The sequence below is a fragment of the Olea europaea genome, unplaced genomic scaffold, assembly GCF_002742605.1.
Source record: "Olea europaea var. sylvestris unplaced genomic scaffold, O_europaea_v1 scaffold309, whole genome shotgun sequence".
Taxonomy (NCBI): Eukaryota; Viridiplantae; Streptophyta; class Magnoliopsida; order Lamiales; family Oleaceae; genus Olea; species Olea europaea.
In genome coordinates this window covers 286,948-310,377 of record NW_019249636.1, presented here as the reverse complement: position 1 = coordinate 310,377, position 23,430 = coordinate 286,948, and the positions used below count along the sequence as shown (strand labels likewise).

General features: G+C 34.4%; 1 protein-coding gene across 1 annotated transcript; it reads left to right on the top strand.

The window, feature by feature from the left end:
- Positions 1-1,482: 1,482 nt before the first annotated feature.
- Positions 1,483-3,254, top strand: LOC111385134 (dof zinc finger protein DOF2.4-like). Its single transcript, XM_023009513.1, has 2 exons — positions 1,483-1,692; positions 1,869-3,254. The coding sequence occupies exons 1-2, from the start codon at positions 1,570-1,572 to the stop codon at positions 2,817-2,819; spliced, it is 1,074 nt and encodes a 357-aa protein (XP_022865281.1). The 5' UTR covers positions 1,483-1,569; the 3' UTR covers positions 2,820-3,254.
- Positions 3,255-23,430: the final 20,176 nt, after the last annotated feature.

Here is a 23,430-nt window from a genome sequence, read left to right as displayed (position 1 = left end):
AAGAAGGAAAATAGGCTCAACATGGTATAAATCATTATAGGATTCGATAGATGATAGAGATATACCATTATGCTTTGTGTGAATCTTTGAGTGTTTGTAAAAATTCATACATTCTAGTATTTTTGCATTTGTCATAGAAATATAATCAAGTCATATATGATAATATGTTTGACATTATTCGAGAGAGATTGTTGAATAAAATAAGAAATTTATTCATCAAAATTCAATCATGTTGTCAAGGAGTAGAACAAAGATTAAAAATGATTATTGTATGGGATTTTGGGATCCCAGTGCATTCGTCATTCGTTAGAACACATCAACTTTCATTTAGCATAATTTACATTTAATTTAGTTAATTCGTTCATAATTGCATACGTAACTTACTTTAGTTATAATTTCATCGCAACAATCATGTCTTAATATTCTTGTTTCGATTAAGGTCGTGATAATAAAAATTGAACTAAGTCAATCCTTGTGGGAACCATACTTGGACTCAAAATTCACTTATTATTTGTTAACGAATCATACACTTGCGGTGATTTAATTCAAAAGATGTTTCCTTGAACAGATACCTTGCCCTGACATGTTTCAATCCACTCCTACTATATAGATCGAATTTTAACGTTGAGACGCACAAGAGATTCATTCTTGATAGTTACCAACCTAAATACTAGAATACGTAAATTTCCTTTTCCCTATTTCAACCCCTTTTCAACTTTTTATATATAAGTTGAATTTAAAGCTAATCTATCTATATATACGGAATGTATGACTAGATTCCATGAAGTACGCTATATTCTCTTAATTTTCATGCATGATCCTTGGATAAATTTGCTCTCCTTGTTTTTCAATATATTAGTTAAAGCTTAGTCAGAATCAATCTTAAGTTGTACTTTATTTATTTTGCCATTAGTAAAATGTTTCACCAAAGAAACCACCAGGCTACCTTTCCCTTCCTTTATAAATGTGTATATATATGGCTGAATATATTATCCTATATATATTTATGAATATACGGTATGGGTATACTGCACTATGTACAAACAGTTCCATGCAAAGAAAAAAGATAGAGAAATGGAAGAAAATGGGGAGTGGGGAAGGAACAGACCGGATATGAAAAAAGTTTTATTCGGTCGGGACACTCTTGTTTCCAACCAAGCACTCCCAACGCTCATCTTTTTGAAATTTCTTAAATTTATTTAATCATTCTCTTGAAACTTGCCATTAGAATTAAGCTAAGTTTGCTTAATGCTTGTGTAAGACTGTGGAATAATTAAGCTGGGAACCACTTTTGATTACCTATTCCCTTTCGCTCTAAATTATACAGGAATAAGAGGAATGCACTACACAAGATCAACCAAAAGCTTAAAGGTTAAGTAATTAAGAAACCTGGCCCTCTCGAAACCCTAAAAAGCAATAAAACATAAAAAGTCACAGAATGAAAACAAACAAGTATTGTGAATGGTGTGTGTATATATATGTGCGCTCATAAAGCTCCTACTTTATTAATTTAGCTTCTTATTCTCTCTCTCTCTCTCTCTCTCTCTCTCTCTCTCTCTGTTTTTGTGTATGCTAAACCTCAGGCTAGTTGATGTGATTCTCCAAAAACCTTTACAAAAGAAGAAAGATCAAGAGTTAACCATGGATTTTTCTTCAATTCCAGCTTATCTTGATTCAGCCAACTGGCAACAGGTAACGGTTTTCTTTGATTTCGCAAGTTTCAATGGCTTCTTTGCTAAAAAAGCTAAATTCTAAAGAAAAATATTCCAATCCCTTTTTGTTTCTTTATTTTTTTGACGTCTTTCTTGCCTCTTTAATTTTGTTGAATATACCAGATGTTCATCTTCTGCTTTTACTGATTTTTTCAGCATCAAAACCATCAAATTGGAAGTAGTTCCACAAACTCTTTACTTCCACCTGCACCACAGACTGCGCCGCCTCCACCACCAGCCCGGCAGCTGCCACATGCCACCGGTGGTTCAGGATCTATTCGGCTGGGAAGCATGGCTGAACGAGCCCGGTTAGCCAGCATACAGATGCCAGAAGCTGCCCTCAAATGCCCTCGATGTGAATCCACAAATACAAAGTTTTGCTATTTCAACAACTATAATCTTGCGCAGCCTCGACACTTTTGTAAGAGCTGCAGAAGGTACTGGACTAGAGGCGGCGCTCTGAGAAACGTCCCGGTTGGAGGTGGTTGTAGGAGAAATAAAAGAAGCAAAGGTACTAATACAAAGTCTCCTGTCAACACTGAGGGGCAAATTACCTCCTCCAGTTCTACAAATCCCGTTTCCTCTGACAATGGAACAACCAATCCATTAGGCCTCACCCCTCAAATTCCGCCTCTTCGGTTTATGTCTCCTTATTTGAGTCAGTTCACTGATAACTACAGTACAGGAGATATTAGCTTAAGTTACGGTGGAAATGCAGCTCCGGCGATGGGAACAAACGATAGGAATTTTCCAGTAGAAAGCAACTTACTTTGTGGTCAGATGGGTGGTGGAGTGACTTCTGTATTATCAAGTGGTAGCATTGAGCAGTGGCGGCTGCAGCAGCAATTCCCTTTCTTGGGTGGTTTGGATCCATCTCCTTCCGGGCTTTACCAATTTCAAGGCGGAATGGAGCAGTCGAGTTTTGTTGGTGATCATACCATGAGGCCTAGACTTTCTAGCTCAATGTTGACTCAACTTGCATCAGTGAAATTGGAAGAAAATCCCAGATTGTCAAGGCAATTTATGGGAAATGATCAGTGGAGTGCTGGTGCTGCTTGGACAGATCTCTCTAGTTTTAACTCTTCCTCCACAAGCAATCCCTTGTAAAATCTATATCGTCTTTGGTTTATGATCTGCATATGTCTCATCACGAAGCTTAAGAACTTATCTGTAGAGCTTCAAGTGCAGAAATTTACTCTTGGAACAAAGATCATGAAGTAGTATGGCTAGCTAGAATCTAAACCAATATCGATCGAACTATAATTAAGGGATGATCGAAGACTTTATCTGCCTAAGATCGACTGAAAACCCTAGGATTAATGGTAATTTTTTTTTTTTTGTCAGCTTTCTTTGTGATGCTTGATTAGAATGTTAGACAAGTGAGTGTTTGGATTTCTTTAGCTTTTTACACATTCTAGAGATGAAGGCCTAATGTTTTTAAAGAATGTTCCAAACTTTCATTCTCATTTGAGTTTCTTAAATTATGTATGTTTGTACAGGATACGAATTTTAGTATTTTTATGGTCAATTAGGTTTCCTTCTTTTCCAGTTCACCAAAATATTAATATGCTGAAGCTTTACAAAAGAATGCATGCTTAGATTTTGTATTGATTAATTAACTTGCTCAATGTATAGAGTTACCTTTGGTAAGATTATTTAAAATATTACAGAAGACTATTTAAATGTAGAGCTTTTGGAGTGGAGAAACAATTATTTATATATATTTATATGGTTATAGTTCGATTTTAATTTTCAGTTTTTTTCTAGTATTGATTCTTTAATTTAATTTTTTAATTTTTATGGTAAGAACTAAATTAATGAACTTGAAGCCGAGGTAGAAAAATAATTCATATATATTAAGCATTTTGGTACATTTTTTAGCCTAAAATCTAAGTTTAACTTCAGATTTTTATCGTCTCGAAAGTTTATATTATGTTATAGATTGATTTATTAGGACTTTTCGAGATGGAACTTTTTAACTAATTAAGTAATTAAGTTTGGTAACAAATAATTTTATTTGATGTCTCTTGCCATATTCATGGAAAATGCATACATTTTATAAGAGATCATATGAGATCTTCGAGCTACAAATTAAAGTATCAATTACACATTAATTGATTTTTCTTGTAATGCAGTCATAAAATCCTTAAATGTCTCAAAATTTATAAAATAGTATTCAAGTGACTTGATTAATATTTTAGAGTGAATGTAGCCAATGACCAGATTATATGATAATATTGTCCAAAATAATTCAGTCATTACTTTTTTTTTAAACTGAAAAACAACTATGTTTACGCGGGGATATCGCATTGACAAGCCTCTTAGATAATAATAATCGAATGATTTCACGATCATGTGTTTCCTTGGTGCCGATCGAGTTTAGAAGATTGTAACGTTAGATTGCAAATGTACAATTCATTTGATAATTATGAGTGATTTATGCACAATCATATTGGTGTATTGAAGTTCTCAAAATGCTTAAGCTTTGGAGGGTTTGATTCCCAACAATTTCATATCAAAGTAGTTCTCTTCATCTTCAGAAAATTCCAAACTATTCACTTTTTTTCAATGCCTAAATTTTTCAGACAATGTACCTAGAGTTTAGTTATAGCTACTTCCCCAAGAAAACTTCTTTTTCAGAATAGTACTAAACAATCATATTCTTAAATGACGGAGAGTGAAATCCTTGTACGTTGATAATTAATGTTAGAATATGTAGACTGTTAAGGTATTTATGTAAAGAGGGAGAGGTTAACAGCAGTGTCTGAAAAGTCTCGAAAATTCCCTCTCAATTTCATGCAAATTATACCTTCCAAACATTAAAGTTATCCCAGAAAACAAAGTGTGTTGAAGACTAGAATTCTTGAATTTTGTGCCCAATAATCTCTTAAAGACTGCATGCTTCAGAATCAAAGACGACAGATTTTGCTCAAATCAAGGCTGCAGAGAATTTTAAGTGCATGTTTGCTACATAATATTAAACAATATTGAATGTTATTTATAATTTATACAAAGATTAGCTTATATGAAGATTTTAGCTTTCTTGTTTTATATCTTTTACTTTCTAATATGATTTAATCCGCTCACCAAAAACTTGTAATGAGACTATTGAAAAATTAAAAAACTGCTTCTGATATTAAGAAGTTGTTTTTAAACATATTTCGATAATTTTTTAAAGTGCATTTTTTTTATTAGAATTTTTTTTAGATGAAATTGATCTAAGGTAACTTTTTCATAAAACTCTTCTATAAGAAGTGTAAGCAAAAGCACCATCAATAAATTGATGTACTTGTGTGCGTTTAATTGACTCGTTGATTGTGATGAAGTAGGGTAAGCAATTCTTTCCATATTGTATTTGGTCATTGCTTCTGACACAATATCTCTGTATGCATTGGTCCAATAGAAATATGCATCTGCAACTTAATTTTTTTTTTTTTTTTTTTTTTTTTTTTTTTTTTTTTTTTTTTTTTTTTTTTTTTTTTTTTTTTTTTTTTTTTTTTTTTTTTTTTTTTTTTTTTTTTTTTTTTTTTTTATATCAAGGTGTCTGTCTTTGACGACTATTCATTGGGTCTATGATTCGGCTCCTCTTCATACAGACCAATTAAACCGCGGGATGTGCCTCCTACTGATCAGGGTCCGAGCGCCTCTCCAACTGAACTACCAAAGTGCCTAGTGAGCCAACCCATGTTGCGCATTACCTTCTCCCTCTTTACATAAATACCTTAATAGTCTACATATTCTAACATTAATTATCACCGGACAAGGATTTCACTCTCTGTCATTTAAGAAAATGATTATTTAGTACTATTCTGAGTGAGAAGTTTTCTTGGGGAAGTAGCTATAACCAACTCTAGGTACATTGTCTGAAAAATTTAGGCATTCAAAAAAGTGAATAGTTTGAAATTTTTTGAAGAAATTTTTTGAAGATGATGAGAACTACTTTGTTATGAATTTGTTGGGAATCAAACCCTCCAAAGCTTAAACATTTTGAGAACTTCAATATACCAATATGATTGTGCATAAATCACTCATAATTATTAAAAATAAGGTTTGAAGACTCTTAGAAGAGTGCATTTCAACACATTTTATTAGATATGGTAGATAATTTAATTCAAGATGATGTTAGGATATATTATGCTCGAATTAAATTAATTCAGAAAAGTTAGTCATGTTCGGTTTGGTTAAAAATTAGAATTTTTAGTAAAATTTGATAAAAATTAATAAAATGCATGATTGAAAAGTTGATAAAAATTGTGGGTCATATAAAATATGTTGAAATTCAAAATTCATCCCACGCGTAAGTTCTGAAGATGTTAAAATTTTAATGTGATTATTTTTTATTTTTTGAGTTGAGTAGCTTCAACAAGACTTTCACTAGTCAAATTTGCTGAAGCTGTTGACAGGGGAAGAATCCAATTCAAGCTGTTATTGAGTTCCCTTTATAGCTTTATCCAATAATATATAGAGAAAAAAATATTCGCTTAAACTTTATATAGATGCTACTGCTAGTTTGTCTATATATATGTGCATTTAACTGACAAATTCTGGTTCAAATTAAAGAAGCATTATTAACTTAAAGTATGAGTAAACAAGATAATGAAAATATAAACCTTCATATTTGATTACACTCCGATCCACATTCTTTAAAACTCATTTTTTCAAAATTTATTTCTAATTACAAGTTCTTGCGTGTGGACCCCCCAAATTTCCTTTACTTTTTAACCAGTGTTAGCCAAATGAATAATGTTATTTGCAGTCATTCAATACTATAGTCACTTTACGTGATATACATGTAATGGTTAGTGATTTGTTACATAAGATAATAAAAAACTAACATATTAATGTATCAAATCACTAATCGCCATATATATGCCACATAGAATGACTATGACAATGAGCGACTGCAAATGGTATTACTCTATTCAAATATATCACTTTTTATGCATCAAATAGACTCTAAATTAAGAGAGTTTTTATGCTCTTTAGCAAGTGAATGAAATGAATACATGTTTTTCCTTATAACTTTAAGCTTTTAAATGAGTTGACTAAAAGATCTCGATTGAAATCACTCTATAATTCCGGTATACACACAAGGGTTGTGTAAACTAAAACAATAAGCTACCTAGTTATTTATGAAAATTTTAAGCTTCAACAAGAAAATTATTTCGGCCTAAACCTAAGATAACGTGCAAAAAAATATTTGAAAGAAGGGCCCCCTTTGATTACTAGTACTGTCTTAGTACAAGTGGAATTCCTCATCTTGAAGGAAAAGAATCTTACTTTTGTGAGGATCAAAGCTGCTTACCAAGAACGAATAAAGCAATTCTTACATAAATAAAGCTTCTCTCTCTCTCTCTCTCTCTCTCTCTCTCTCTCTCTCTCTCTATATATATATATATATATATATATATATATATATATTACGCCGCTTGGTCTTAAATTTGCAGTAATGTCTCAATTGTGATGCAGAGAATCATAGATCTGAATGCTGCGCACAAATCTCGGCAAGTGCTATCGAGCAGAACTTCTTGGTATATACTGTAGTGATGAAAAAAATTCAACTCAAAAATTATATAGAGTGGTCAAAATAGGATATATATATATATATATATATATATATATAATCATGTAGATTTGATTATTTGTCGGTTGGTTGTCTTCAATCTTTAGTCACGTAGTGAGAGTAATTATTGGATGTATCCCTATAGTGATCCCGAAATTGTCGATGAGCAAAATTTGTTTATATATGCGTGTGTAGTACGAATAGAACATTGGAATATTGGCTCGGAAATTGAAGCTAGATCTTGCCATGTTCATCAATTCTTGGGTGATGCATGCCCACTTCACAACCCTACAAATCTCTCTCTGTTACACTATTTATACACTGTTGCAGCTTTCACTTTTGGATATATAAAGCTATTGTTAATTAATAATTGGATTGTCACACAATTTTTGATAAAGAATTTAGTAGATTTTGATTATAGGTGATGTAATGTGAGCTTAAAAAGTGAATTAAAGTTGTGAATCCTGTGAAATGTGTACTTAAAATTGAAATTCAGTGAAGTGTTCAGATCGCGGTAACTTTAGATTGCTTGCTATTTGTGACATCACGAGAAATACAATGAGTCTTGTCATTAAGAAGATTGAGAAGTCATAACAAGATTTTCGTAGATGAATCTACAGAAAGATCATTGTACAAATTAGATCGGTGAACATATTCTAACTCATGAGGGAGGGTGGGCGGTACAAACCATGTTGCCCCCACGTTGGAGCCTCATTCCATCGATGTACGTATCAGTTCAAAAGTTGATAAAATAACAAAGTTTTATCCAACAAACACTAAGTCCCTATCTAGTAAGGATTAAAATCATATTTTTATTATATTTTGATAATAATTGATTAAATGTATTACTGAAAAGTTAAGGATCCCATAAAATGTATGATTAAAATTAATTATTGACTTTGACTTAAATTAAAATTTTGATTTTAGTTTCTTCTAAACATGGGCTAAATGTATAAAGGTGGAGAAATAAAGTTGCATGAGGATTGAGTTGAGATTCCAAGTTGTGCACACTCGCACGTTGTTAATCATATACAATTGTTGTCATGGGAATCAGATTCCGCGTTTATTTCTAGGAAAATTGTCTTCAATCTTCATGTCCCACCTGCCTCAGTTATTATCATACATAATAATTAATAATTATTTTACCAATCACCGTGCGAGCTTAGTTAACTAAACGAATGCTTGATTTGATCTTCATTATCTGGAAAAGGGATGATTCTGTTTTATGCAGGAGATAATTCTTGGCAACTCTGCAAAATAAAATATAATTTATAACCCGAATCTCACGATTAAGTTTGATCCATAACTAAAATACTGTTGGAGGAACACCAGATGGCTAGAATAATTACCCTATTGGAGTTAATTTCCTCTAGATTGCACGAAATCAGAAACCGAAAAAAAAATGAAAAAGATAATTCTACGTGTGCATTATGGTACTGTCCATAATGTACACCATAATATACGTGTAGCATAATTGAATGAAAGTCCTTCCAAATTTTCGTGGTTCTTTTCGTGTGTCTAAATTTTTGTGTTTCTAAGGTGATCGTTTTTTTAGTTATAGTTCCAAATAATTTGATGAAAAGTTTTCTAAAATTTTCAATAATGTTTCTGGACAGTGTTCAAATTTGAATTAAAGAACAGATTTTTTTTCCTTCTAAAATGTGTCCAAAATGAAAAAACTAGCACTCTAGAGGTTTCTTTGCAACTTAGTCCCTAGAATGTCCTCATTATGGACATAAAATGGGAAGGGTTATGTCTAATTGAAGGCTCTATCGACCACCTAGTTGGCTACTTAGAAATATGTCTTGTCGTGAACGTCTTGAAGGGATGCAAATTGTAACGATTCTAATCGGTTTTAACACCGTTGAATTATATTATATAGGGCTTATTTGGCGTAGATTTTACAAGAATAGATTTTGATAAAATTGATTCTTTCAAAAAATATGTGGTTAAAAAGTAAGGAAAAATTAAGGATTCATGTACAAATTTATTTTATTGAAGGAATATATATAGTTAAAAGTTAGTTTAAAAGAAAAAATAAAGAATCTGTACCAATTTCTAGAGAATAATCCTTACAATGTTCCATCCGGATGGGCTAGCTTGTACTTATTCAATCACAGTGGCTAGGTCTTATCCTTCAATTTCTTTTGTTGTTTTGTTTTATGGCTTGGGAGAGAAAGCTTGAGCTATTAATCAACAAAGTAAAAAGCTATCTAGTCACTGTCGAAAGGTAAGTTTGAAGCATCCTATGATTCTTTCTTTCTTTAATTGTTTTCCATTTAATAGATTAAATTGACCCCAAGTATATTCACAATCCCATCTATGTATAATTAACCTAATTTTTTTTTCTTTTTTTTTTTTATCAATTCCATCTATATATAATTACATACAAATATTAACTAGTGTCCCAAATTTCTTTAGATAATACTAATTTTACTTTTTAAGAATAGAAAGAGTTTACCTCGATTTTCGGTTAGGAAAAACAACCAACAAGAACAAATAAGTGAGAAATGTGGAGCGCACGTCTTGGGTGATTTTTGTTGTTTTCTTTATTGATTGTCACTTGACCAATTATAGGAGCCTCGTTAGATGAAGCGTAACAGAAAATCATCTTGGGAATTCGTTAGAAACGAAAATTCAATGAAGTTTCTCTAGTTCATAATTAATGCAGATATAGGTGTTCAAGTTGTAAAAGGAAAAAAATTATATATAATTCCCAATTAAAATTTTAAAAAAAATGGTTTAATAAATTTGTGGTGATGGAGAATGAATAAATATTAATAAAATAAATAAATAAATAAATGAGGATAATGGAAGATTGGTGAAGTTTTTTATTGAGGCCTAACCTTTTTGAAAGTGCGCTGTCGCGTTCTTCATGCAAAACAAATATCTGTTGATTGTGGATACGTACCCCAAAACCTAATGTCGATGCCATCACTTTCAAAATTTTCAAAAACGACGTCGCCCACTTGCCGATTAGGGTGTCCAGGATTTGATTCGATTAGTCTGTTTTGTTTCGTGGTTCATTATCTGCATGGCATGTTTGCTTGCGTTAACAAGCACTTGGGTTGATTTCTATTGCTCTTACATTATTTCATCTTATCTTGTGCAAAGCTCAACGCTAGCTATTTAGTCATGTCATCCGGGTGACACGTTTTATTCATAACGAAATTTTGAAAAGTACAATTTTAGATGGTGCTTTGTCGATGCCTAATAACGATAAATAAGGAGAGAAAACTTAATTAGTCAAGTGAAAAGAAAAAAAAAATGATGCTATACTTCGTGAGATTTAGTCCCTATCTGATTTTATATAAAAATCAGATTTTTGGTGGATTTTAATAAAAGTTCATGAAATGTGTAGTTGAATAATTGATAAAAGTTGTGGATTTTATAAAATGAATGGTTGGAATTGAATTTAAGTTCAGAAAAATGAGATTTAGAAAATGAAAGTCAAACACGGACTGAGTCATATTTCATGTTATCAAATGCCAAGTGTGAAATCCATAGGGTTCGATCTCGCTTTCATATTCATTACTAGATGGTGAGCATGTGAACTTATATTCATACCCCAAATTTTGAATATCTATCGTGGAAGTTTGCTTCAAGGATCATCAAATCGGTATTTTTCGGGTTCAGTTTTACGTATCTATCTTTACCAAACAACCAATTCAAACGGTTCTTATCTACAACTAATATATTCATCTCGGTAGCTTCTCAATATCACCCACAAAGTACAAGATAACGGCGATAATATGTAGCCACAAAATAAAGAAGAAAAACCAATAAAATGACACACAAGAAGAGAACAAAGCCACAAAGAAAAATGAGATTTAGAAAATGAAAGTCAAACATGGACTTAATCATATTTCATGTTGTCACACGCCGAGTATGATTCGATATTGCTTTCTTATTCACTACTAGATGGTGAATGTGTGAACTTATGGTCATACCCCAAATTTAGAATATCTACTGCTTGATCCACTTCAAAAACATAGCCAAAGGTATCTCCTGCATAAATTATAATTGCTTACTTACCTTTGGTTAGAATGGTTTAGCTTCAGCTCTAAACTCATGGATCGCGCTTATAGAAAGTTGATTTAATAGTTGCGACTAGAGCATTATTGAGAATTTGGATTTTATCTTATAACGTTGATTTTGTCAAAAGAAATAAACTATACTCTTATATGTCAATTATCATTTTCTTAAATTATGTTTTGCAAGTGTTTGTCTATATGTTTATATATACAAACACTTGATACAGTCGAATCACTTTGTATTCTCTTATATTGTAAAGTTCGCAAGTACTATCCACTTATCTATTATTAGTGGGTCCGCCAACATTCTTCTCGTAGGTGTGTGCTCAATAGTAATGAGGGATTCTGCAACTTTCTCTTTTACAAAGTAGAACTTGATATTAATATGTTTGGAGCGAGAAGTGCTCTTAGTGTTCCGAGAGAAAGATACGGATGTGGAATTGTCACAATATACTTTCAGCGGTCTCGAAATAGAGTCCGTAACTCCTGATGCTGAAATGAAGTTCTATAATCACATTGCATGACAAGTAGTCTCATAACATGCCACATATTTTGCCTCTATGGTCGAAGAACTTGTAAGTGTCTGTTTAATACTTTACCATGAAACATCTCCTCCTTCCATCATAAAGATATACCTAAAAGTGGATTTCTTATCATCTACACATCCTCCATAATCACTGAAACCAACCACTTCAAGAGTGTTGGTATGCCGATATGTCAACATGAGATCCTTGGTACCTCGAATGTACCTCAAAACTTTCTTAGCCGCTTTCCAGTAGCTTTGACCAGGATCGTTCAAGTATCTACCAGACACACTAACCACAAAGACAATATTAGGATGTGTGCATATTTGAGCATACATTAGGTTGCCAACAACAAAAGTATAAGGGACTGTTTTCATTTGATCTCCCTCAACATCATTTTGAAATTGATTTTTCACAAATTCTTGCTATGTGTGTACTCGAATCTCCCAAAAAAAAAAAAAATCTTAAATCAATTTTGCAATAAAAAAAAACTATAAAAATGAGAAGGCTGGCTTTGATACCATTTGCTAAAAAATTCAACAGATTTGATAATTTATTCTCATAATCATAGCATGTGATGAACAATAATAAAAGAAAACATATCTCTAATGGTTAGTAAAATTTGATTAGAAGCCATGAGAGATCAACAAAGAATCTACGGATCTGATAGAAAATTGAACAGGGAGGTTAGGGTTCTTTTGAATCCAATTCTTCAATCTCATTCACTATTCACACACCCAAGAGAGTTTATAAATATATATATATATATATATATATATATATATATATATATATATATGGTCAAGAAAGAAGAATGGACCCAAGGGCCTAAAGCATGACAAATAGTGTAATGTTGTGCATCCCATAAATAACCCAAAAATGTCAATTGTCATTATATTATATTAGTCCACAAAATTAATCCAACATTGAATTGTTCATTTGAGGTTTACGAATGAGATACTATATTCTACTTTGAAAGATTTAGCATTTTTTTTTTCAAATGAGTAATTCATGACCTTTAAAAGTATTAGTAGGAGTTAAAAAATATAGTAAAATGATTTACTAATAGTGTATTGGGAAATGAGAAAAATATAAGAATAAGGGTGCATTTGATTGGGGAAGTATGAATTTTGTATAACAAGAAAATAAATTTTAAATAATTCAATTGTTTAGAACTTATTTGTTTGAAAATTGTCAATTAAATGTGTTTGATTGATTTAATTTTCAATCTAGAAAATATTATACTTGTTCGATTTTTTTGGTGATAGATGAGAGAGAGAAAGAGAGTGAATTTCCTTGAAAATAAAATCTCATTCTCTTTAAAGAAAATATTTTCCTTGATTTTGAGAAAAATATGATAACGTGACCAGAAGTAGAAAAATATTTTCCAGGAAAAAAAATCGGTCAAACAGTATAAAAGTAGAAATTTGAATAGAAAAAACACATTTTCTATAGAAAATAGTGGTAATCAAACGTGCCCGAATAGTAAAAACAAAAGCCTTTTCTTATGAGAAACATGTTGTGTAACAAAAATAAAGCCCTTATTTGGTTTGAATTAAAATATGATTTTAATCGAAGTTAAAGTCAAACAATCAATATTATTCCCATCTTTCAAGGGTCTCATAACTTTTTAATCACAAATTTCAAAAACTTGTATCACAATTTACTAAAAATCGAATTTTAATCCCTACCAATTGTTCATCACATTTCTATGTAAGCGCTGAATAGCCCGAATCTTATTTTTTTTCGAGCAGCCATAATTGTCCATTTACTAGTTGTGACATTTGCAAATTTCCAGCCAGAGAATCTGGTGTTGAAGAAACCCTCTAAATAAAAGTCAGAAAACGATATTACAAAGTAAATTAAACAAAGCCGTGTGACTTTTCTCCATCAAACCAAAACCATATGGAGTCCCAACTCAATTAATTGAATAATCATAGATTCCCTATCGTTATAGTGGCAAATTAACTTTTGGACTGATGTTGATTTGCACTAAGGCAGATATTCATTGCACTATTTCATATACATAAAATAGGCATTACCAAATAATTTCTTTGACTTCTCATTACTTAACAACAAAGGAGAAGAAACAGCACACATCTTTTGACAAAACTAAGTGGAACATTGCAAAGCCAAATTTGGATATGAATATGAAATTCATTTTGCTTAACTTACTTTACATTGACAAAGACAAAACATTGTTCATTTGTAATTTTCCTTAAGAGACAAGAAGTTTAGACCTTCATACCTTGCAAGAGTTGGAAATGTCAAAAATAGAATTGTAACTTACCTCGTATCATCTAAAAGAAAATGTTTATTATTTCTATATTTGAAATCAATTGCTTGAATTCTATATTTCTCTATTTTCTAACCTCTTTTTTTTTTTTTTTACTCAATTGCATCACTCTTATGAAGAGTAATGTTTTAATCCATGGTAAATAAATAATTCCGGGCAAAGTTAATTCTTTATTCATTGTGATGAATAAATTGTCCTTAACAAATACTCACTTTTAGTTCAAATGTTGGTTTGCCCTTTTAAATTACGTTGAATATGGTATTAGAGCAAATATAGTCTTAACTTTTGAGTTAGTGTATTGTTGTTTATTAGATTAAATTGAGTAATGGGAATTAGAACCGAAAATGATGGTGCAATTCGGCTCTAACTTCTAAACTAAGAATCGAAAAATCGAATCAAAGAAACGAACATCCTATTTTTCATTCGACCATTACAAATTTATTAAAATGGGTATAACTTGATGTCCAAGTCATGAAATCTCATGATTTCAAATCTGTGAGATAGTTAACAATGCAGGGCTATATTCAAAAACTAATTTCATTTAAATAAAATTATTTCGGTAACATATAATCCATCAAATGAGTACTAGTAATACCAAAAAAAAAAAAATTTATTACTTTTCATATATTTATTTATATATTTTGCTTAGATTTGAGCTTGAAGTGAAGGAATCAATAAGTTGAAAACGAGATTCGCCTATATTTTTGTGTTTTTATTTACTTTTTGATCATTTGAATACATTTTTGACTAGATTTATTAGACAAACTCCTTATTTGCAATTTTGACTTTGGATTATATTAGACTATTTGTCATTCGTGAGAATGGGTTTTGTTACATTAATGTTGTGCTGTTTTAAAAATGGAAAAATTTAATCACAGTACGGAATAGAATTGAATTGAATGGTTGGATTTCGATGTCTGGTTCGGTTCAGTTCAGTTCCATGATTAACTTGAACTCTACAATTTTATTTTTAAGATATTCAATAATTTTTAATTCGATTCCATTCGATTTTCTTTGAACCAGGACAAATCAAACCATGGACATGCCTACTCCATCCCAATCGTTGCGCCCATTTTAGGTGTAGCATCTTTTAAGGTCTATTGACTATCCCTTTGGGGGGTTTTGGTTGTTGGGGGGGGGGGGGGGGGGGAGGACAGTGGACTTTACATTCAGGTTCAAATTTAACAAGTCCGTGACACTCACGCAGGCTTACAGCCCAACATCAAATGTTGCAATTGACCCCCACGACCCTAAGCTATCGGCCCATAGTTCAAGCGACTTAAGTGGGACAAGATCCAAATGTAGAGTATTAACTCACCTTTTATTTTAAAAATTATAATAAAATGATTTTTGGAACCTAATTTCACATTTCTCTTTCAAAAATAAATAAATAAATAAATAAATATATCTCCAATATGAATGTGAATTGTACTAAAAAGATTGTTAGACAAGCTAAAATAGATAATATTTACAAAAGTTCGTCTCCAATGCAATATGTTCAAGACTATGTCCAATACAAAGTCCAAGATAGCAGTAAAAAAATGTTCAGATAAGCTATATTATATATCTACAAGAGTTTCTCTCCAATGCAACATTTCTATTACAAACACCACATTTTAATTACGTTAAATGTCATTAACCTTTATTTATTATCACACTTATATTTCCAAATTATTTCTTCATTACATTCTTATTTTAACATTTCATTGATTAAAAAAATCTTGTCATTAATCTTAGTGATGCTACCAAAAAATATCACCTGAAAATCTCGAGCTTGATGACTGGGATGGAACATGAACTGCGCCTTCCAGTACCTGAAACAAAGGCAACGAGGTGTGTGCTCGTCGCCCTTCCGATGCTTAAGTCAGACAGGAAATTTTATGCGTGAGGCTATAAGCTGAGGATAATAATGAAGAACGTACCTTTGGAATGAGCACAGGTTGTGTATTTATAGGTGTTAGTGGTTGAGTCCTAGGAGGACTGATTCTGCCACAATCCTTGTCCTCGTAGGAAAAGGAGTTGGTGTTTCACCTCATGTATTCAAATCACTGTTTGAGTCAAAGAAGGAGTCTAAGAAGGTAGGGATTGTGTTCAAGGTAGGATTAGTGCTTCCATAGGTCACATATGGAAGTTGACGAGTCAACACATCTACCCCAACCTAAAATACCCGAGTTGGTTTTGGTGTTTTTAGATGATGATAAGGTCGGGGTTGGAGGATGTGATCGGGGTTCGATAATAACGAGATCTGGAATCATCACTGGCCCCCGTGCATCGAGATCGTAGAGGCCGTTTCATTCTGGTCTACGAGCGAAGATGTAGAGGCACGAACGTCCAGATGTTTCTCCACGTGTCGAGTGTTGGATGGGATGTCAGTGAACGATCTCAGATGGCCGCCACGTGTAATGTCAGAGCACGACCTTAGATTCTCGCCACGTGTCTTAGTCCAAGGGGTGAGATTGCATGACCGTTGGTATTCCTCAGTTCCTTATAAATATCCAATTTTCACTCTCATTTTTTCACTTTTAACTCTCAACTCCCAGTAAATCGAGCTCGAGTTCGGGGATTAGTAGGGTTTGTGAGCGACTATCCACAGAGGTAAGAGTTTGAGCCCTTAAGTTGTTTTATTTGATTATAGCATAATGTCGAGTAGTGGTAGCACAGGGTCAAGTAGTAGTGACAGTAGTCAGGCTCCCATGGACTCGAACCATAGTGATAGGCCTGAAGATGTAAATACATCCATTATACCTATGGCCATCCCCATTAACTCCCATAGCGACGTCCTGACCTACCCCAAGGAACCGACTAAGTATAAAGAACATGTAATTATTAAAATAGTTAGAGAGTTCGGGGTCATCCCAATTTGTGATATTAGAACCCCCAGGGCCAACTGAGACCGTGTTAGGAACTCGAGAGGAGGAGATGACCTTTTTTAGGGATGCTCTTAAGGCCGGGCTTAGGTGGCCTCTTCACCCATTTTTCATTCATTTTCTGACCCATACTACCTGTGTCCGGGTCAACTAGCCCCGAACGGTTGGAGGTTATTAGTGTATTTCTTCATATTATGTAGATGTCTCGAGGTTGAGCCTAGGGTCGACCTACTTCGAATGGTGTTTGATATGAAGTTTTCCCCGGGGTATAATTATTTTGTTTATTTATCAACAAAGGGGGGGGGTTAGAACTCCTGATACCCCGAGCTCACTTAGAGGTTGGAAGGAGCGTTTCTTTTTTGTGAAACCTCAAGACCTCGATCATCCATTTAGCCCGAGGTGGGAAATCCCTGACAAAGATAGGGTTAATGAAGGTCAGGCCTATTTTGAGGTTTTAGAGAGAGATAGGTTGAGGTTAGTAAACCACGACCCCCTTGCAGACAAGATCGATTTCTTGCTTGAAGATGACACCCTCGACCTTGCTAACGTGAAAGGCCTCGAGGGTACGATCTTTCTTTTTATGCATTATTTGATATTTTATGGATAATCATCGACCTATAATTCGAGCTAATGCCTTTACATATTTGTTTGTAGAATTCGAGATGTCTTTCGATCCATCAGCCCTCTTGGAGAACGTTCACAAAAAGGCCAAGGGCCCGAAGTCAAAAGCCTCGACAACGGCTTCGTCCAAGGGGAAGAAGCGGGCACGGGAGGCCGCTCGTCCAACCATGGTGGATTTGGGGCAGAGTTCACAAAACCCGACCCCTCCGAAGCAGCCAACCCCTCAACCACAAGTTCGAGCTCGAACCCCTTGTTATGGGTCGAACCTCTTGGCTGCTGATGACGACCATATGCCCACGAAGTCGCTCAAGGAGTACGCCGAATGTGCCCTTATTCAGGGCATAGTTGATAAATATAAGAAGGAGGTCGATATAAACGAGGGAGTTCGGACTCTAGAGCTCCTTACACTGAAGGTACGTTTTTCATATGAATGCTCGTGTAGCCCTGATCGGTTTCGTAATTTGTACTCGCGTTGAGCTTTATACATGTTTTTGCAGACACTAAGTATTGCTCGAGGCCTTGGGCTCAAGGGTTTGAATTCTTCAGATGGCATAGCCGAGCTCGAAGTCAAGAGCGAGGTTGCGTTCAAGAGGGCCAAGGAGCTGGAAATGGCCCTGGAGGCAGCCAAGGTAGACCTCAAGAAGGTGGAGGACGAGGTCGAGTTTGCAAAGGGCGAAGCAGAGGAAGCGAAGCTCGAGCTCATTCAGTCGTGAAGCTCTTTTGAGGCGGAGCTTGCGAAGGTTCAAGCTGAAACCCGAGCTCAGGCCATCGATGACTTCAAGAAGTCTGATGAGTTCAAGACTCTCCTGGGTCAGTATGGGTCTAGCTTGTACTACTATGGTTTGTGGCTTGCTCGGTTGTTCCTTAGGATGAAGCTCCCCGAGGATTTGAAGCCGATAGTGGAGGAGCTAAAGACTGTGAACGAGCTCGCTAAGGACCTCGAGCTATCCTCCTCCGAGGGTGATGGGGACGATGAGGATGACGATGCTGGAACCCCCGACAATGGAGGGGGTAGTGACCACATCGACCTAGACTAGACCTTCCCCGACCCTGAGTTTTGTAATAATTTTTCTTTTGCTGATGTTGTCTGCCCGATCTGGGCTTATGTACTTTGGTTTTTTAATATATGCAAGTTTATTGCCCGAATTGGGCCTCTGTCTTTTATTAGTTCATGCGTTTTATTATTCAGATCGTGTGTTGATCTTGTATTGTAATTTTGAATTCGAGTTTACAGTATAGTTTAGAGTTCGGTTGTTAGGGAATGTGTCCTAGTCTTTAAACTTATAGCACGTGCGTGTAGAGTATTTCGGGTGTCTTTTTTCTGAGTTCAGTGATGTACCTTTGGGAGAAATTAGATCGCGCACTAGTGTTGAACTCTTGTTCATATCGAGGGTTGACCCCAACATTTAAGTTCGGTGGTGTACCATTGGGGGAACTAGATCGTGCACTAGTGTTTAATTCTAATTCATATCAAGGGTAGATCCTAACATCTAAGTTCGGTGGTGTACCTTTGGAGGAACAAGATCATGCACTAGTGTTTAGTTCTTGTTCAAATCAAGGGTTTAGGGTAACATCCAAGTTCGGTAGTGTTGGGGGCAACTATATTAATATTGACCCGACCTCGATCTTAAAATTTATGCATTGCCAAGCATTCTGGGATCTTTTTAAGGTCGGGGATAACTGTAGCATCATATGCATTATAACCCGACCTCGAGCTAAAGATTTATTCATTTCACGCCATTCTGGGATCGATGAGGTCGGCTTATACGCTTGACCTACATCAGCTTGAGGTCGTGTGTGGTATTGGTAAACATATCAGCTGCATGCACGGGGCACGGCCTTACACCAATTTTAGTAAAGGTATTAGCTGCATGCGCGGGGCATGGCCTTATGCTAATTTAGTAAAGGTATTAGCTGCATGCGCGGGGCACGGCCTTATGCTAATTTAGTAAAAGGTTTTTGGCTGCATGCGCGGGGCACGGCCTTATGCCAATTTCAGTAAAGGTATTAGCTACATGCGAGGGACACGGCCTTATGCTAATTTAATAAAGGTATTAGCTGCATGCGCGGGGCACGGCCTTATGCTAGGTTAATAGGGGATCAATATCAAAAAGAAAACTTCTTGTGTTATTTAAAAGGCTCAAGGGTGTTGCATACCCGAGCTTATTTGAGCATGAGCTAACTGGGCATTAGAGCTCGAAAAGTAAAAACGAAATTAAGAAAACATGAAGCGGGCATGCAAGCCCTAAAGGAAAATTAATAGCTATAGCTAATCACTTGTAATATATTTTCAGATTGTTGGTGTTCCATGGCCTTGGGAGTGAATTCCCTGATGTATCTCTGAGGCTATTGTTCGCGAAATTATTCCTTTCGATTTTAAACTACCGCAAGTGTACGGTTCGTTAACAAGCAATAAAGTGGATTAAATGAGTCCGAATATCGTCCCACAGAGATTAATTAGTTCAATTTTACCTATCGTCGCCTTAACCGAAACAATAGAAATTCTTGATATTTTCGCTAACTAAATTATGATTTAATAACCTACTTATAAATATAAAGCCTGAATTAACTAAATTAAATGCGTGATTATAACTAAATGCAAGTTTTATAAAAATATGATAATGAAATGCGTACTAGGATCCCGAATCCCCTTATATCAATCCTCTTTAATCCGAATTTTATAAAATTGATAACACGATTCAATTATGAAGACCAATATTCCTAATTTGTTTAACAATCTCTCTCGAGTAGAATTAAACCTATTTTCACATGAGATCCGACTATATTTCTATGACGGATGCGAACTTATAAAAATGCATTAAAGATTTATGAATACTTAAAGATCACATAAAGTATAGCGGTATATTTCTATCCCCTATCGAACTTTACGACAATTAACATAATGTCTAACTCATTTTCCATCTCTCGAGGGTAAAACAAGCCACAAATCTCATACAACTATTGCGCACATAATTGTAGAGAAAATAAAATCCATGCCAATCATTCAATAATTAAAAACACGTTTTAACGTCAAATAAATAAAATTCAAGATTAAGGGTTCATAATTTAAGGTTCATCGCAAATCCTAGCACATGAAAATCTAGCCTAACATAATGGGAAATAAAGAAAAGCAATAATTAAAACCAAGGAAGAATATCACCCAATTGATTCTTGAAGTGAAATCTTGAATCTTGAAGTGGATTGTCTTGTTTTTGCCTTGTTCTTCCTCTCCAAATCCTCCAAAATTGTGTATAATCCCCTCCAATTCTGTAAAAGTGGCGTCCCCTCGTTCTGGTCGAGTTTTAGTTTATATAGAACCCTAAAAATCTCCTTTCCATAAGAGTTTCGGCGAAATAAGGAAACTGCTGAATCGGCCCCGAATCTTGTTCCATACGACCGCATAGTACATTTCTATGCTTTCGCATAGAGTAAAAAAAATTTGAGAAAAAGTTCTCGGGAGGCTTCTATGCGACCGCATAGAATTTATACTATGCGACCGCATAGTTATACCATTCTTTTCGTTGGACAACTTTTAGTATTTTGGTCATAACTTTCTCTCCTAATCTCCGATTGAAGTGATTGAAAGTGCATTGTGAAGAAAACTCAAAGATCTACACTTTGATAGAAATAGGCTTCCTCAAATTCTGATGTTTACTATGTCAAAAATGGATCTAAAGTAGAAATTAAAATTCACGAGCATATCTTTTTCGCCTGAAAGTTGATGCTTGATAATACTTCGATTATATTTCACCTCTTGACTCCTTTCCTCATCTGATTAACCTCTAACACTCTTGAATCTTCATTCCATTTCCCGTCTCATCTATGGATTATTTGCAACTTGGTCCTCGAACTATCACTTTGCTCCATTTTAGTCTTTTTTCGGCTCTTTTGTTCTGAATTTCACCATGTTCATCGGTGTTCCCTACAATTCACAAATCTGACGAGATTAAGTCACAATTCAATCATTTTGCTCATTATTAAATCATGTTTGTGACCTAAATAAGTGTGCAAAAACACACTTATCAAACCCCCCAAACTTATAGTGACTTAATTCTGAACAAACATGACTTAATACCCTACTGTGGCTCAGGATTGGACTAAGTATTTGACTTTATGAAAATTTATCAGTGCAAAAATGACATCAACCTTTACCTGTTAAATGCAAATCGACGTGTGTGTGTGTGAATTCATGCCAACATATCAGGTTCATGCTGAATTTGAGTCCTGACCCCAAGTGGTCAAATGTATCCTTACTCACTCGAGAGATACACAACCCCCCAAACTTATTCTTTTCACTCAATTATCTCGGGATTGTGTTTTAAAATTAGGAATTTACATAGTTGTAGTCCTTACCCTCTCGTAGTTTGGATTGATCTCACTATCACAAGTTTACATGTCAACAAGTGAAGGCTCTTCTACGTTTGATTGCTTCGACACTCAAGATTAAACTAGGTTACTTGCCTCGTCTTAAAGGTATAGTTTCTTCCACCAATTGTCCAAGGGCTTTTCTTCTTGTTATTGTCTTTTTTTTTCTCACTTTTCTCTGATTTTTTTTTTTTTAGTATCATCTTCTCATTTGCTTTCTATATAACTCATGTAATGAGCTTTAGGCCCGTGACTCCCAAACCAGTTGGCTTTAGGGCACCAGGTTTTAAACCCTTGCAGGCTTATTCACCCGAGTTATAAAGGCTCGATCAGATGACTTTTTATTAACCTCTTTACCTCTTGCTTTCTATATGACCCATGTATCGAGTTTTGGACCGGTGACTCCCAGATCAGTTGACCTTAGGGCACCAGATTTTGAAATATACTTATAGGCTTACTTGCTCGGGTCATAAAGGCATGAAAAGAAGTCTCTTATTCTCACAAATTAATTTTATGCCCTTATTGTTCTAGAAATTTAGTTTCCAAAACCAACCCCTAATTTAAGATTTTCACCTAATCTTCACCTCACTGGTCTAGGCAATCCACACAATAAAATTTCATGCACGGAGCCCCCGCTTATCTCAATGTTCCCTATAATAGCTCAACCAATTCCAAACTGTCTTAAGGTGGTTTACGTGTTAATTCAATAGAGGGTTATCATTCTTTTCCAACTTTATGCTCAAAATCCAGTCATTCACCTAACATGTCAAGCATGAATAGCGTGCATAGATAATGTCAAGTATTGCATCACAAGTATTGGTTAATCTATTCAGCACTACATCCAAAGTTTATGAATTATACCAGTCCAATTATCACATCATAGCCGGTAAGGCTATCAAGCTCACACAAGCATGCAAAAATGGAAATATAGTAGACTGAATAAAATGCAAAGATTTTTTTTTAACACTCATCAAGCACATAATATGCAGTCATGAAACATATATATTGATGAATATAGGCAAAATGATGAAAAGATGTTCGTGTCCAGTATTATGTCACCCACCCTCAAATTTAGATAATACATTGTCCTCAATGTGAAGATGAAATAAAAGTGTAAACAGACATAATTGAAGGACAATAATAAACTAAAAGCGCAAGATGGGGTACAAGTACTTCCCTAATTTATATGGAGGTGGTGAATGAAAACTATGACTCGCAGTGTTTCTCCTTTCCCTGTGACATTCTTTTTAGTGACATCCTATAAAAGTGCAAAGTATGCGTATTAGTTCTTATGGTGTAAACAGATGCAATTGAGGCAAGAAATAACCTACGTAGTGCACAAATCTCCCAAATTTGCTTCAAGGTGCATGTGTACATTGTTGATGTGCAAAATGCATAATTTATGTCTCAACATAAGGTTTACATCACAAAATTGTGCATCACCAAAG

Bases quoted from the DNA above. Each gene is read 5' to 3' on its own strand.
- LOC111385134 (XM_023009513.1), top strand. From the start codon at position 1,570: ATGCTAAACCTCAGGCTAGTTGATGTGATTCTCCAAAAACCTTTACAA. The intron at 1,693-1,868 runs GTAACGGTTTTC...TGATTTTTTCAG, and splicing joins ATTCAGCCAACTGGCAACAG to CATCAAAACCATCAAATTGG.